The sequence below is a fragment of the Stigmatopora argus genome, chromosome 7 (genome assembly GCF_051989625.1).
Source record: "Stigmatopora argus isolate UIUO_Sarg chromosome 7, RoL_Sarg_1.0, whole genome shotgun sequence".
NCBI classification, from domain to species: Eukaryota; Metazoa; Chordata; class Actinopteri; order Syngnathiformes; family Syngnathidae; genus Stigmatopora; species Stigmatopora argus.
In genome coordinates this window covers 7,049,630-7,067,170 of record NC_135393.1, presented here as the reverse complement: position 1 = coordinate 7,067,170, position 17,541 = coordinate 7,049,630, and the positions used below count along the sequence as shown (strand labels likewise).

Genomic DNA, 17,541 nt, shown 5'->3' with positions numbered 1-17,541 from the left:
CTTTTCTCTATGCATTACTTGAAGGCCTCTTTTCCGTGGCCCTCACCATATCTATAGGTTAACCCATTTCCATCTCAAACATGTGGAACTAATTTTGGCGATGCACAGATTTTTTGTTCCCATTTTTTTTTCAATTTTTCAAATACCACTCCAAAATGGTAAAAAACATCTTCATTTAAGTTGCACAGTTTCTGACACTGCTTTGTGTACAACTGCCATTCAACACTTGTATAATTCCAGTTTGAAAATAAATCTTTGAATCACTTGTCAAAGACTACTAAGTGTGCATTGCAGGAAGAGGCAAGAGACAGTAAATAGGATCGTGCAAGGAAGAAAAAAGATGGAGAAAGACTTGTAGGGGGGGTTGCAGAAAGCCCAGCTGTGCTAAATACCTGACTCTTTGCACGGACCTTCCAAAGGTCAGGTTTGTGCTTGGGGCCTACAGCTTTAGTCATGCTGGGGTTCTCCTCTCAGCACTCCCAGCAGAAGGCATTCTCATAAAGAAAGGGGCCCTCCTACCCTTTTCCCTCTCCCCCACCTTACCAAAAGCTCAAGTTCCCCCTCCTCATCTTCCCCCTCTTCCTCATCCACCCCCTTCACAACTACAACTGGAATGCAACACAGCAGGAGAGTAGATAGTCACACAGAAAGGCTTAAGTAAGGAGAACGAGGGAGTTTGGGAAAGAGAGGATTCCCAGACTGTCCATGCACAGCAAATGCTCCAAGCGGGAGAGCAGGGAAAGGGTGGCATGAAAAAAAGGGATAGACGGTGTCTAATGTGGATGAAACAGGGTGGTGGTAATGGCTCATATTACAGAAATCAACTGAGGGCGCCAAGAAAACAAACTTCAAGTTGTCCCATTTATCTTGTTAATTGGATTGAATGCACATCAAAGGCATACATTTATCTTGTGACATGTTTCAGAGACACTGGTTTGCACTGTAACATTGAAAAAATATCACAATAACATGTCAATTGATCTTCTGTTCTCAGGGCACACCGTCGAGTAGACAATGGTAGCCCGTATTTTATCAACTCTGGCTACATCTTTGCTCCTGCCACGAGTGCCAATGACAGTGAGATCTCCAGTGATGCTACGACTGATGATTCAATGTCAATGACAGACAGCAGTGTGTAAGTGTTTTATCCTTATCTCGTCAAAAGATCTGTGGTCCCTTGGTGTGTACTTTTACTCGTACTCTGCCTAATTTATGATAAACCACTTTCCATTCAGAATGAAACAAAGTTTGTATTGAAGTTGGTATATTCATCCAATGTTCACATTTCATCTAAATGTCAACTCATCAATCAAGTGATTAAATATCTGATGTGCATTCCACTAACTTTTAAAATTTCTGCAGAGGTTTATTCTTATTATCTGAATGTATTTGGGCACATTTCCAGGAAAACAACCAGGAGTGTGAAGAAAAATATTTTATCTACTACATTATCAGCTCTCTTAGCTTCCCTTTGTAACTGACAGATGGAATTTGTGTCAAAAAGTGCCCAGTGAATAATGTAATTTTACTGGTAATTCCATTGGAGAGAACTGCAAAATGCATTTTATAGAAATACCTTTATAAAGTTTATTTGCTGATGTATTACATACAGAAGAGTAGGGGGGAAATATGAGATTGTCTTGATGTGGGTAGGTATGTTGCTTGATATTCCTCAAAGTTGAAATTCATCCCTCCCACCCTCCTTTTATCACGACAGACCTATTTTTCCCCCCTTCATATTATCTAATCGTTCTTCTCTTTGAAGAGCTTAAAGGAGAGGGGGAGGGAAATGGCCATTTGGGCCTCAAGACAAACTCATTGAAAAATGTTGGCACCAAATGAAAGGAGGCTTACTCACATGGTGGGTCGGTTTCCTGCCACTGGCCTCTGTGGCGTGCTGAGATCATGTGTCTGCAAGGCTTTCACAGGGGTTACTCATTGATAGACCTTGGGACAGAGGAACTCCCCCCTGGCCAGCCTAGTGCACCCCCAAAAATCACTTCCATCATGACCCAACCCTCCCCACAACCTCTCCCTTCCACCCTGCATAGCCTGTTGCGGGAGTGGTGGGACTCAAAGTGCAAGAGAGTGAGAAAATAAAGTGCGTGGAGTATAAAGGGCTTAACTGAATCGCTTTCAGCCTATTGTTGGGTGAGGGGGGCTTAAGGGGATAAAAGGGTGGCTGGCTGCTTTGAAAATGACTTGCACAACTGAATAGGAGATCCCCATAAAGTAAGGAGAAGGGCCCAAGAAGCCATGAAAGAGTATGTCTGTTTTCTCTTCCAAAACCTACACAAAGCATCAAGCTCCCAAATTGTCTCACCAGTGTGTAGAAAGTTTGCGTTGTTGATTACAAACACAGCAAATTGGCCTATAATTTGATACTGTGTTGAGAAGAGTAGATTTCTTGTCAGACCATTTTTCTTAATTTGTGAATTATATTGATTTGAGTTGTTTTTATTTTTGTACCGCTTGTTAAATCTGACAGTGGTTAATATTATTTTAATTTGCAGAAGAGGTGTGTTTGTCACACATCAGAATGTTTGATACACATCTTACCTTGTCCTTGACAACCGAACTTAAAGTCTATCCGCCCACATGGATTTCAGTAATACTGGAAGAGAACAATTTGATTAGTGGTTAAAAGGCACTGTGCAAATTTAAATCTCATTTCCCAAATAAGGAACAAGAATAAGAGGATTGGGGAGGGGGGTGATAGGGACTCCAGTTTTTGCTTATATCTTATTTATGGATTTACTTGGACGCAGGGGAATGTTGCAGCACCAACTTCAAACATTACCTTATCTTACAAACCAGCCTTTTGATGTTGCTCAGATCAGAGGCTCACAGCAAAGCGCTTGCCAAACGAAGATGGCAGTGGGTGCATATATGCGTGAGTCTGAGATTTCAAAGCGGCAGCAGAAAAGTAGCGTTTTGGGCTAGGTCAGATACTTCTGAGCGCCAAGAATGGCCAAGATAATTGGCTCAGTTTAAGTGGCAACTGACTCGAAAAGGCTAGCAAACTGGAGAAATATGTAACAATTGCTTAATTGTCAGCAAGATATGTCTTCCTAATCACAATAAAAAAAGTCCTCAACAGCTATTAAAATTAGTGTGTAGTACAGTATTCAGTGCTGTCTGAGTTGACAAGAACTAATCTTATCGGTAGGCTCTTTTGAAGTCGACAGGAGAGTGTTTAGCATATCTAACCTATTGTTTGGGGTTTTTGTGTTGTGAGTTTTTGTTGCCTCGGCTTTAAAGTTGTTAAGCCTTTTGACTTTCCTATAGTGTGATCAGTGCTCGGCCACTGGGCGATGTTGTTTTAGTCCCTTTGTTGATGAATCACTTTTCAGTTTATTTTTTCTGTGACAAAGATTGGCAAATGGACCTTAAGTACCCCTAGTTGGGGAGTGGGAAATTGTCAGCAACAACAATCATCATCAGATATGTTTGGTTTATTTATTTTTAAAGAGACTGTGAATGTTAATATATATATATTTTTTCTTTACAGGGATGCAATCCCTCCTTATAAGCTTGCTCCCAAGAAACATCTCCAGCGAGAAATGAGCCGCAGCGTCAAGATCAATGGCCAGGTTACGCTCCCGCACTTTCCAGTAAGTCTATTTAAATGTTCCCTTTAAAAAATGTCACCAAGTCAGTTGAGGACAATTTTATTTACAATGCTAACCTGTCGGTAATTCAGGGTAGAGAATCTTACCTATTGACACTTTGATAGCGGACAGTTGGATTTGGACTGATGACATTTAAAACACTACTAACACTCAATTGCTCGTTATTGTCGTGTTGAATCTTTGTTTGAATTTTTTTCCCCTGCAATGCAAACAAAAATATGACCAGTTACTGTGGAGCTGGTTCAACACCATCTGAGAACTTTCATATTATTAACCCTTGCCCTGCGCCTACAGTGTTGAAGGAAATAATTAACGCATACTAGCCATCTAAATAAGCTTTAAAAGACAAGATCTAAACACTTTTAGCATTACTGGATTTTTTGGGCCAAACCCTGTGCTCTTTTCAGATGCAGATCTGTTTGGAGAAAACAAATTGCATACATAACATACATAAATGTATTTTTATGTATATACCTAAATATGTGAGGATCCAGGGATAGCTGTATGTTTTCTGTGTCTGCACATTTACAATGCTTGTTTGGGCCTCATTTTTCCTCTCCTTGCTTTTCTCTTTCTCAATCTCTTTTTTCTTTTTCCCACTTGCACTCTTTTAATGTTTCCCTCCTGATTTGGTGATGGCTCTGACTCCCATGATGTACCAGCCCTAGGCAGGGGGGCCCCATGTAGGGCTGGCGCTCCTTTGCCAGCAGCTTCGCTTGCCTTTCTTCTTATCCCTTCATCACATATACAAAGAGATGAGAGAAACAACAACAACAAAAAGTCAAAATCAAGAACACCAGTGTTCCAATAACAAAAAAGAGGGGGTGCATATATAGGATAATGTGACTAGAGTATATCTGAGCTGCCCTGCAAATGACTGGGGAATGAATTACTGCTTTGCCGTAGATCTCGCTGCTATTTGACTCTTCTGTCCTATCCCCTTTTTTTATCGTGCTCTCTGTCACTACCGCTACTTTACAATTGCACATCTCTGTGCTTATTATTTTCACGCTGTTAATTTTGTCCCACTTCTCTCGTTTCCTTTCCTTTTTTTCTGTCAATATCTGCCTTTTATTTGGGGGTTTGAAGCTGTGTGTCCCCCCATCCCTAGTGTGTGTTTGATGTTTGACAAGGGCCCTTTGAAGTGTGCCGACTTCAGACGCTGCCTAGCTGATGGCTTGCTTGGGCTACAGAGGGTGCAGGCAGGGGGCCTTGCCTCCAAGCAACAAACCAACTGCTACCCAGCAGCTTGGCATTGCCAAGGGCACTGGACATGGGGAGATCTAGGGTGTAATGGGCAGTGAAGAAGGTTCAGGTTAGCAAGGGCACGGGCATCTAGATCAAGCAGGATTTTTGGAACAAACCTTGATTAGGACAAGGGCAACAGATTAATTAATGCACCATATTGCATCTGTCAAAAACATATGCCTGTTGTGCTACCTCACATTAAAGGGTCCTTCCCACTGTGTTGTGTACCCTGTAGAGGACACGTCGTCTGCCTAAAGAAATGACCCCTGTTGAACCTGCATCTTTTGCTGCCCAACTCATAACCCGACTTGAGAAGCTGAAGCGAGAGCAAGAAACCCTGAGCTCTTTGGCAGAGAGACTTCAACAGATCCAGGAGGTAAAGAACCATAGACAGAACTTGTAACTATCTATTAATGGGTTGGCAATTTATATACAATCTATTTCAACTGGGAGGGCTAGCAGTGGACGATCACTGACAGCCCTCCCACCTGAACTGGATTGGACGTCTGCCATTGTCATTCATTCATCACCTGTACCGCACATCCTCGCAAAGGTAGGGGGTTGACAGGTGTCAAGACAGGTGTGAGTGTACATCTAGTCCTCGTCTAACGAACTTAATTTTTTGTAAGTAGAGTTGCATTTTTAACTGTAAATGCCCCAATCCATTCCAAAGACTTCAATACGACCCCTTAAATCCTTTAAAAATAATGAAAGTGTACCCATTTTGTATGAAAAAATGTGGGAAAGACAAAACTGAGAAATTTATTAAGGCATTAAATGAAGACATGTAATGGCATTTTCCAGTGGGATGGAATAACTGACATTCATGCGTTGGAAGCGTTTAAATTGTTTCTCTATAATAGGATCACATATTTCCCTGATTCTGTTCATTCATTGTAATAAGCTTGTATTATTTTATATCTTTAATAAAACTGAACAGGCAATTTATATTCTTCAAATAAGCATCCTGTGCACATTCATGAATATGGGAGAGAACCAAGGGACTTTGAAAAATATACCAATGCATTTGGTGGGTATTCACATGTTCTACCCATGCAAACACTTTAGAGCAGGGGTGTCAAACCCAGTTTGGTTGGCAGGCCACATTCATGGTGACCAGATCTCACGTGGGCCGGACCATTTTAGATATAATATTTAGAGTTTTTTTTTTTAAATGGATTAAAATCCCTGAATATTCAGTTTTTTATAGATCTAAAACAATGTTTATTTTAGCTTTTTTATATATTTTTAGATTTTACAAAATGGTTTTTGAACTAAAAACACAGAAAAAAATGATTAAAAAAATACAGTTATTGATTTAAAAGGGGGAAAATCAGGAAATTTAATATACATCTATACTCTTCATTTTAATTTGATCCTAAAGCAGAAAGTTGGCACTCATGATTTACTTTCCCGGGCCACACAAAATGATGCTGCGGGCCAGATTTGGCCCCCGGGCAGCCACTTTGACATATGTGCTTTAGAGGAATCTTGAATCCACAACGTTAGAACAGTGATGTGCATGTGCTAACAAGTTGCTCACCGTGTCACCTAAAAGGAAAGTGGTAATTACAATTTGAAGCAATGATATTACCTCGACAATATTTTTTTTCCAAAAGTAAGCTGTTTCATCCCCCTACTAATATCCAACTCAGAACGACAGTAGTTCTCAACACATAACAAGGGCCTTTATGCCAAATTTGGCATGTGGAAGAACAGGGAAGAAGCTAAGGAATTTAAAAGGCTGTCTACTCGTTCCCCTTCCCACTTTGTCGTCTAGCATTTCATCTAGTGCAACTTTAAAACTTGTGTTTCTAGATATTCTTGAAATTTCTTCAAATAGTTAGTGCTTAGCTACTCTCTAGTGGCACTTTTAGTGGATATCTGTAGTGCCAGTTTCTGTTATGCATCGGCACACTGCATTATAGATGAAGCACACCCAAAGCCTGTTAGCGATGATAACAGTGTGGCAAAAAGGAAATTCAAATCAAGTTAGGCAGGCTTTACTCTTACTGACATCTGAGGACGATAGTTACTATACGTTGATGTAAATTGGTACATACATTCCTTTGCTTGCTGCCTTTCCTACATGCCACTGTGAAATTGATTGTTTTGATTTTTGTCTTGGCTGGTCTAGGAGGAGGAAAAAGAGGAAAGCATGGATCTCACCAGCAACACCTCCCTCCATCACACTCTCCTTCCATCTGGTAGCCAATGTGAGGAAGACCCCCAAACTATCCTCGATGATCATCTATCAAGGGTTCTAAAGACACCTGGCTGCCAGTCCCCTGGTTTAGTTCGGCACTCGCCACGCTCTCGCTCACCAGAACGGACAGGTGCCTTAGTATCTTCAGGCCATGAGTCCTTCTTTGGTGCTTTTCATGGATCTGCCAAAACTATGATGTCAGGCCATCAGTCCTCAAAACACACCCATCACCACTATATTCACCATCATAATGCTGGGCCAAAAACTAAAGAACAGATTGAGGTTGAGGCAGCGCAGCGTGTTCAGTGCCTCTGCCCCTCAGGAGGCGCCAATTACTCGGATTTTACCCCTGTGTGAGTAAACATTAAACCTGTTGTCACTTTACTGTCAACATCGTACTTCACCCCGGCAAATTCTTTTCTGACACACCCCTCTCTTCCTTTAGTCGCTGCAGCACTTTGTCAAGACGGCAAATCAGATCATCTGATGAGGGTTTGTCGTCACCATGCCTTCCTCTTGATACCGCTGACCGATCCCAGAATGTTTGGCAGTGGATTCTGGAAAGTGAGAGACAAGGCAAACACAAGACTCACGGGTAACTTTCTGTCAAACCACTCTAGCATCTGCCGAACAGTACTATATTGGATTCATGCTCATCTGGGGCTTTTTTCCCCAACAGTTACCCTGGCCTTAAGAAGCACAAACCCATTGACTTCAAGACCCTGTCTGCTCAAACTCACTCCTTATGGGGTGAGTGTGACACTGGTTCTGGAATGAACCTTCGTGGGCACCACCCGGGTCATCCATTTGTACAGGACCCAGAAATGCCACCGCTGCCCCCACCTAACACTCTAGCACAGCTTGAAGAGGCTTGTCGTCGACTAGAGGAGGTCTCAAGAACACCAAAACCAAGGTAAGACCACATTTTGACCTAGATACCGTGAGATGAAGGCCAAACATACTTTCCCAACATGTGAATCTAAATGGTGCCCAGTGATTTCTAATCGAACTATATACTTCTCACTTTAAAAGGCATTCAACAGCAGTCATTAGCCCCAGAGATCAGAGCCATCCAGCTACAGCCTTACCCGTTGGAAGCAGTGCTCTAGCCAGTCCTAGACGACAAACAGATGGGTAAGGAATACAGCTTTGTTCAATTATTTGGTCTTGTTGAGTTTTACACTTGCTTAATGTTATTTACTTAAAAAAATCCTCCAACCCTAACCCACAGTTCCATTTTCACAACACATTTTCCCCCCCATGAAACAGATCTGGACTATTTGTGTGTATATACTATGTCATTATTCAACTTTTGCACGCAAATGATTTTGATATATGGTACTATTCTGTTACTCGAGAAAAATGCAAAAATATTTGTTCAATGAAAAAAATTCTGAATGATTCAGAATTTTAAAAATTTTCTAATGTGTTAGCCCATTCCCATTCCATTCCTAATGCAAGGGCAATAACCATATGGAATATGCAATTGGTATGGATGAATTTAACTGACATGCAGAATCCTGACCTCAACCCTATAGAGAGCATCTTTAGAATAAATTAAAGCAGAAACTAAATTAGTGTGTGTCTAATCAAACATGAAAGTGTAACCTTACAAATTGCCTCTGAAATAATGGTCAACACGCTCCTAAAGCATGTAAAAATTCTTCCCAGAAAAGTTCTAGTTACAAAGGACTGACAGACATCACTGTAAAGTCTATAAAATTCAAATGCATCAGCAGTTCAATGATGAGTTGAAGAAGGACAGTTAATACTTTTGGCAATATGAGCTTGAATCGAGATTTTTTTTCACCCACTACAAAACTCACCATCTCACATTCATCACAATACATGTGTAATCGTCCTTTTTTAACGTTTTTACACCATTTGTTTAATGTTATCTATTTCTAAAAAGGTATAGTAACAAAAAGTAAAGATGTTTTAAAGCAAATTTTATTAATCTACACAGGACTGATGAACTAATGGTCACCTACTTCTTCTGTGGTGAGGAGATTCCCTACCGGAGCATGATGAAGACTGACTGCCTCACCTTGGGGCACTTTAAAGAACAGCTTAGCAAGAAAGGCAACTACCGGTAAATACGCATGGGACAAAATAACATTTTACACTCCATCCTTGATCCACCAAAGTGAATGTTGAATTTTGAAGTCCTAAACCATTTCCGATTTTTCTTCACTTTAAATTTCCATCAGATGTTAATGTTTTCACATTCCCAAAACACATGAAACAACCCTCATGCTAGATGCCCAAAATGCACTTAATTAACTAGGTGAGAGTCAGAACTGGTCATTGACAACTTTCATTTATAGAAAAATGTAGAAATAATAAAATAGTGAATGGTACATGGGTTTACATGGACGAGCTATTGATGTTTCATCACTGGTTCAAATAAATGTAACCTGAACAGGATGTGAGTTGTCATTTTAGACCAAAATGGTGGTATTGGGGCACTTTAGCCATGCAGTGTAAATCCATTGATGGGTGTATGATGCAGTGGATGTTAATGCATATGTTCGTAAGCCGAGTGTGGAGTGTGAAATACTGGAGCCTTAAGTTGAAAAGAAACTGGTCTGATCCACTGAGGAGGGTTGGGGGTTCTGAAGCAATTCTGTTTGCACATCTGGTACTGATTTCCATGGTAAGGCAGCCTTAATAAAAAGGCTTTGAAGCCTGATCCATTTGATTTTGTGCACAAAGACTGAGAGGCCTTCAAATTCCTCATCCCCATTATTGCATCAGGCATTAAAATCAAATGCTGCAAGCAAATGGTTCGACATTAAGCTTTTTTAGGCTCTTTTGTAACTAGTACTGGCCACATACAGACGCTCCCCTACTTACGAACATTCAACTTACGAACAACGGTACATACGAACATGTCTGCAAATTGCGTTTAAGTCCAAAAATGTTCGCAAGTCCAATTTTGTATTTCGCGTCTTTTTCGGAGTAGTACTTCTTTCCGCCGCTAATACCGACGCCTGGCGCTGTGAGAGCTCAGCTCACCCAGCATCTACCTTCCGCATTGCAACGAAGAAGAAGTGCGTGAATGTATCTCCAGTGTGCAAAGAACCTTTTTCATTTGTATCATTAAATATCTCATGCATCCAATATTGAATATGGTTGGTAAAAAGCTAAAGGCTTCTATTGAGGGAGTTGGAAGGAAGAGGCAAGCCATTTCATTTGAAACGAGTGGCAATAATAACGAAGCTTGATGCGCGTGAGAGTGGTGAGCGTTGCACATTCAGTACCATTTATAAACAGAAAGATCGAGCAGCAGGACCCAAATATTGAACGTTGCACAAAGTTTGCAAATCAATTGAATGATGCCATACAGTGCTACTGCATCATTTATGATGAAAAAAAGAAGAAAACTGTGCAATCGTCATTAGGTCGCTTCTTTTGGCCAGTTTCTAATACATAAATCTATCTCTCTCTCTACAGTACTGTACATATTCTCTCCATTTTATTAAATGTTTTTTTTTTCAGTACAAACCAATGCGTGTTACTTATACAAGCCTTAAACATACAAATGCACTTATATAAACCTTCAATATACTTATATAGGCCTTAAACATAAATTATAATACAAAATATAGCACTAAATCAACTTACAAACAAATTCAACTTATGAACAATCGCTCGGAACCAATTGCGTTCGTAAGTTGAGGAGTGTCTGTACATTCAATATATTAATACATTTCGGTTTATTGATTAGCATGTTAACAAAAAGCCTTTAACAAAATAGTCTAGGTCGTTATCTTGCATCTTTTATAGAGTATGTACTGAACATATTTGTATGTGCGTGAGTTTATGTAATGTAATTTTCACACTATACATTGTTACTTATCCCTGGCTTTTTTAAAAAAACCAGCATCCTATAAGTCTGTGCGGCTGCTTTATTTATTCTTAGAGGCTAATGTGCTGCATGTGCTTTCGTGTCAATATCCTAGAACGCAACGTAAGAACCTGCAGTTTATAGTCTGAAGAGAACGGTAGCAGTATGTGAATACATTTAAAAAATCAAGTCGTTGCTATTTTATAAATGTATTTTACCGTTAAAGTGATTGTAAAAATATATGAATAATTGCTTTGCACTGACATTCCATCAATGCAAAAAATGACAAACATGACATGATAACAACGTTCTCCACACCTTTAAGTGCCACTGTCCATTGTCATTTGAATACATTTTTTGCTCTATTCTGACAAGTGTTATAACAGTAGCCACACAGTTCCACCATGTTGTTGGTCTCTGTGTGTCACTGAATGGCGGCAAGGGGAACAACATCACTGATGTTGTCCCATGCTACTTTTCAGGGATTCTGCTGCCATCCCTTGATTTATGCCTATTTATCCATTTAAGCATTTACACCATCTGTGAATTTTGAGTGACTGTGAAATTTGTTCTGGTGCAGTCAAGTCAGCTTCTATAGGTAAAAGGTGACCCAACACAGCAGCTTACTGGCCTTGGGTAATCCTTTTGTCGAACCATGAACATCTGTAGGACCCACTGACAGAAAGAAATTCTTGAATGAAATGTTTTATATTATTCCAAGTAGTTCACAACCAATGGGAAGAAAATGAGAGATAGAAGTACAAATCAAACTTGTTTGGGTTGCAATTGTTTTAATGAGAGTACAAAACTGAAATATGAGGGTACAACATGTTGTAAACACAAATGTAATTTTTATGACTACAAATTCATGTCTGTGGGTACAAATTTAGTCGTTTAGGTACAAATCCAAATGACGTTATGGAAATCACTGCCAGATCATAGGGAAGATAATTGAATCATGATCCCTTCTACCCGCGTATCCAAAAAACACAGGCAAACAATTTAAGTGGGTTTTTTTTGTATCTTGGTCTTCAGCATACATGGGTGGCGAGGTTCAGTCTTCTGTGGCTGCCCCTCTGACTTGGTTTCGATGCATATAACGTAATATCGCAAGCTTTTCAGTCGTACACTCAGAGAGGAATTTGTAGCCGTAGAAATGAGCTGTGTTCAAAAGGCTTTGCACTCTCAGCTTTTAGATTCTAGCATTAAAACTGTCCAAATGATTTTGATACAGACTCACTTAAAATATATTGCTTATACTCAAAAGAATCCTAATCCCAAAAATTCTGATTATACAAATGTAAATTTCCAGTCTTTTTGACAGTGATATTGTACTTGATGTTCTATACGTATTTGTTAGGTGAGACAGCAAAATAAGCTTTGGCCCCCTACTAACCTGAAACTCTTTAGCAAGAGCAAAGAGGGAGGTGGACATGAAGATTTTGGCTTCAATGGGAGCAGAATGTGTGGAGCTGGTTAATTTGGACATGGCAATGGTACAGCAGAGAACAGTATGCCGCTGTGCTGCCAGACAATATTGGTGCCAGATGTTGCAAAGAGAGAGAAAAACTCTCTACATTAAACATGTTGCATTGGAAAGGCTCCGTCGTTCTGCTGTCTTGTACATTTAGACACAGTGATGACTTAGTGGCATTTATTTTATGTTTAACCCAGTCATCACAGAGACACATTTTGTTTTCAAAGATGAAAATAGTGGATGTCATATAAAAAAACTTTGACAGCTGTTGACTTATTATTTTATATGGGGAGTAATGGCACATGTAAAATGTAGTTTAAAAAAATTCCATCACAAAGCTTATCATTAAATTCCCTCCTGCTGATCTGAGTTTGGCTTGAAAGTAAAGAAGAGAAATCATTAGGAGCCATGGCTTCACAATCAGTGGGAGCAAACTAACCCAGGGAGTTATCCCAGCTTGAGAGAAGAATAGTGGAATAGCGGTGTGACCCGTGACCTTCAAGAGACACCTCCCTGGGTAAAGCCCCTCGGGCTCTGCCCAAATCCACTCTATTGCTCCCACTCGCTGAGTCAGGACAGCTTCTACTCAACATCCCCAGTCTTTCTACAGTTTCAACCCCCCACCACCATTTTTTGCTCAGTTCTTTGCTGGAGATTGATTCATGTGTGTGTGTGCATGGAGGATAAATATGACGATAATATGCACACAGTGTCTGAGGCACCTGAAATGTGAACTTATGTGCAAGGAAAGGCCCACATTTCACCGGCCCTCCCATTAGTAGGTGAATAGCTGGAAAGGGGGGTCGACTTAAGACAACTTAAAATTAACCTTTCAACTTTAATAAGAGGTTGCTAAAAGACCGGCATCTGTTAAATGACCAGCAGACGAACAAGAGGATGAACCGAAAGAACTGTGCGTGCATTACACAAGCACACAGCTTGGCTTGTGTTTAAATTGGGGGGAGTTGTGTTTGTGCAGCGGTGTGAGGTGGAGTTACTCTCTGCCTTTGAAGTATGCAGTATGGCATGAAAGCAGTGATTTAAGTTGATTTCAGCTCAATTCATTTCTGGCTCTCTTTATCGGTTAATGTTTGATTTGGACTAAAGAGAACTTAGCGCCAATATTTAAGATGAAGTAATTGCACAGAAACTTTTTACTAAATCACATCATGCCTTGTTTCATTTTCATTCAGCAGCAAAACTCACTGGCCTTTTTTTCATTCTTCCTTTTGTCTCCTCCACAGGTACTACTTCAAAAAGGCCAGCGATGAGTTTGAGTGTGGTGCTGTATTCGAGGAGGTGTGGGAGGACGCCACAGTTTTGCCCATGTACGATGGCAAAGTCCTGGGCAAGGTGGAGAGGATGGACTAATATCACTGGCAACATCCTTAACACCAAAAAGCTGAAGTCTCTAATGAACCTTATTTCTATAAATTATCAATACTAAGAGTTAATATATCCAGCACAAGGAGTGATTGAAGGAAGACGAGCTAATGAAGTATGCCTAACCCAGAGGAGGGGGTGTCCCTCCCTCATTTTCTCAACCAACCAGCCTTAGAAACACAAGGGAACGACATCAGAAACTTTGAAAGACCAACTGGAGGGGTGGAGCCCCTTACCGCTTCTTGAATATATAACCACTGTTTTAATGTGTTAATGAGAGACGGTTGTGCGTTTACACTGACATGCGGGTCAAGTGCAACGAACTAGCAGGAGGACTGGAGACCCGCAGTATGACAGCCAGCCTACGCTTCAGCTTACTACATGGTTACAAAGTGTTTATTTTATACATGTGCATATACATACTTGCCTATGTGTATATATATACATGTATTGTACTTAGATGCATTGTGTCATGAGTTGAAGGTTGTTATTGAATATTTATTGAAGAAAAAAAAATCCTAACCCCTCCCAACCGGTTCCTGCCCACTCCCCATTTCTAGCCAAAAGGCAAGCTGCTTTGAATGTTGGGAGAATACTGTGGTGAAACTGTTTAGTATTTTTATTATGTGTGACATTACCATACAGAAAGGATGTGACGCTAGCCTGGCACCTCCCACCTCCTTGTTCCTCCTCTGATCCATAATTGACATCCTTCTGTTGGTCTTGGTCAAGGCTTCTAATGGTCAATCCCAGTCTTATATGCTGCTGAAGGTTTGAAATGCTAGTTTTGCCAATCTAGTGTTTCTTCCCCCTTTGCTGGAGCTAAACTTTTTGTCTCTAAGCTGTCAACAGAGCTCAGTTTTTGTGTTGTGCCTTTGTTTGTAAACCGGGCTTTGCACAGGGGGATACACACAGAGCAGAGACCTGAAACACAATTTGTATCATCTAATAATGGTCGTGTTTACAGCTCACACACCAAAATGATTTGGGCTAACAAGAACAAGTTTGCGAGGGAAAAAGTGGACAAAAATGAAGAACAATGGCTTCGATATCCTTTTGAATGTTGCTATAGTGACTTTGTATTTAACAGGACTCCTGTATACATTGTAGTTATGCATCAGAAAGTATGGATACTGACACACGTGTTGCACATCAGGAATATATGCTCAAAACGACACAGATAAGAACACATTATTGCTGGTGTTTTAGGAATACAGCGCCTGTGCCTAAATGGATGCCATACCATGTGCTACCCTGTTTCAGGGTTTTAATATATATCCCTTGGTTTTCAGAAGGGTTTTTATGTTCAAAAGATATTTTTATGCTTTTCATGATATCATGTAATCATGTTTGTTTGTTTGTTTTTACACCACAGCCTTTTTTTAATTCTATCAAAACTGTAAATTATACATTATATAAAGAGTTTCATTTAAAGATTTACATGGACCTATAATTATTGTAATTATTGAGAGATGTAGCCTTTATTAAAGTTTTATATTTTTCAAATGAAATCAATGCTTGAGGGTTTTACTTTCACCACCATGTTCAGTTTTTGCATGGCCTCATAAGTTTTTACCACAGATTTGCTTTGCTGTGTAAAGATGATATTGTCCTTCACTAATTGATGTGGCCTTTCAGCCAGGAAAAAAGACAAGTTGCCATAATCTTGCACAGATAAATGCATAAACCTATTCATGATTTGAATAAATCTGTATAAATGTGACAACAGTCTAGAGCACGTGTCAAAGTGGCGGCCCGGGGGCCAAGTCTGGCCCGCCGCATCATTTTGTGTGGCCCGGGAAAGTAAATCATCATTTCTGTTTTAGGACCAAATTAAAATGAAAAGCATAGATGTATATTAAATTTCCTGATTTTCCCCCTTTGAAATCAATAATTGTAATTTTTTAATATTTTTTTCTGTTTTTAGTTCAAAAATAATTTTGTAAAATCTAAAAATATATTTAAAAAAAGCTAAAATAAACAATGTTTTAGATCTATAAAAAACTGAATATTCAGGGATTTTAATCCAATTCCTTTAATCCATTCATTAAAAAAATTTGAAATATTATATCCAAAATGGTCCGGCCCACGTGAAATCAAGTTGACGTTAAAGCGGCTCGCGAACCAACCCGAGTCTGACACCCTTGGTCTAGAGCAGGTGTCTCAAACCGATTCTGCCAAGGGCCGCAGTGGGTCCTGGTTTTTGTTCCAACCGATCCAGTGCCGACATTTTAACCAATCAGGTGTCTTCTAAAATAAGTAGCACCTGGCTGCAATCAATTGATTAACTGATTACACTTGCAAAAGGTATCCTCCCCTTTGAGGACCGGTTTGAACTGGTCTAGAGCCTCATCAAATAATATTTCAGTGTAATCTCAATTTATCAGTGCTCCTGGAAACCATGGTGTGTCAAACCCTGCCTGTATGAAAAATAATACATCAACATAAATATATATAATCAAGCCACCTGATGGTGTAGGCGTTCACTCGCCTGACTTCGGTGCGGGCAGGCACGGGCTCGAATCCCACTGGTGGTGGTATTATTGTGAGTGCGAATGGTCGTTCGTCTCTTTGTGTGCCCTACGGTTGACTGGCGACCGGTGTGGGGTGGTCTGCCTTTCGCCCGAAGTCAGTTGGGATAGGCTCTGGCAATTCCCGCAACCCTTACAAGGAAACGCGGTACAGAAGATGAATGAATGAACATATAAGATATAGCATTACAAAGTGAGTGCGTGTCTCATTACATGTGATGTAAATGTAATGTAGCACTGTATTTCAGAGAAAATGCGAGGCCAACAGTCAAAACTGGGGGTTGTAGAGTGATGGTCTCGGTGTGCTTTGCTTTTTTAGGACTTGGATAACTTGCTGTGATTGATTAAATCTTTAATTCTTCACTTTTCTAGAAAATCCGGAGGGGGAGTGTTTTGCCATCAGTTTATGGCTGCAAGCTGAAGACCACTTTAATTCTCTGGCAACCCAACAATCATTATAACATCCAAAAGGCAACTTTTCTTTAACCCCCCAAAAAGTTTGGGAGCTGCCTAGACCAAGAGGCATGAATTTAAAAAACCTGCTGAATTATGTTGTGTTCAAGCATCCAGTGTTGCTTATTAAAAAGAGATATGCACACAGGGCAATGTACATATGAATAGCTTTATTTCCCCTTAACAAATAAAAAATCATCTCCTTGAGTCCTTATGTGAAATTTCCATTTGTTTGACAACACACATTGTCAGCAGGAAAGTAATATTTTCAAATTAAAAAAAATACATGTTCAAATTACAGTAGTAAATCTGTATCTTGCATTGCAAACAAAAATGTAATATTTTGGATGACAGACCTTTCTGCATACAGAAATGTAATATTTTGGATGACAGACCTTTCTGAGTAAACAGTACACACATACAGTATACCATTCACACACACTCTTATTTAGTGTGTTCAACCAGCCTACCATGTATGTTTTGGGGATTTGGGAAGACACCAGAGTACCTGGAGAAAACCCACACAGGCACGGGGAGTACATCCAAACGCAACACAGAAAGGTTGGAAACCACCGGAGATTGAACGGTCGTTCTCGGATCTGTGAGGCAGACATGCTACCCATCACACACCTTATCTAATAGTGCAGATTATTTGTCATAATTGCTACATGTAGACATTTATGTATGTCTTCCTACATTTGAAAAAAAGAAGTTATGTTTGTGTCCATGTTCAAAAGCTGCAGCACATCAGTGCTGAGAAC

General features: G+C 40.0%; 1 protein-coding gene across 4 annotated transcripts in view; it reads left to right on the top strand.

The window, feature by feature from the left end:
• The window catches only part of LOC144077469 (axin-2-like), a 57,186-nt gene extending 41,885 nt beyond the window's left edge, over window positions 1-15,301 (top strand). For all 4 annotated transcript variants that reach the window (XM_077605244.1, XM_077605243.1, XM_077605245.1 and 1 more), the window contains 9 exons: window positions 995-1,135; window positions 3,512-3,614; window positions 5,116-5,256; window positions 7,018-7,439; window positions 7,532-7,681; window positions 7,766-7,999; window positions 8,119-8,220; window positions 9,053-9,178; window positions 13,658-15,301. In XM_077605244.1, the coding sequence (XP_077461370.1) occupies window positions 995-1,135; window positions 3,512-3,614; window positions 5,116-5,256; window positions 7,018-7,439; window positions 7,532-7,681; window positions 7,766-7,999; window positions 8,119-8,220; window positions 9,053-9,178; window positions 13,658-13,784 (1,546 nt within the window). In that variant the 3' untranslated portion in view covers window positions 13,785-15,301. The remainder of the gene's footprint in view (window positions 1-994; window positions 1,136-3,511; window positions 3,615-5,115; window positions 5,257-7,017; window positions 7,440-7,531; window positions 7,682-7,765; window positions 8,000-8,118; window positions 8,221-9,052; window positions 9,179-13,657) is intronic.
• Window positions 15,302-17,541: the final 2,240 nt, after the last annotated feature.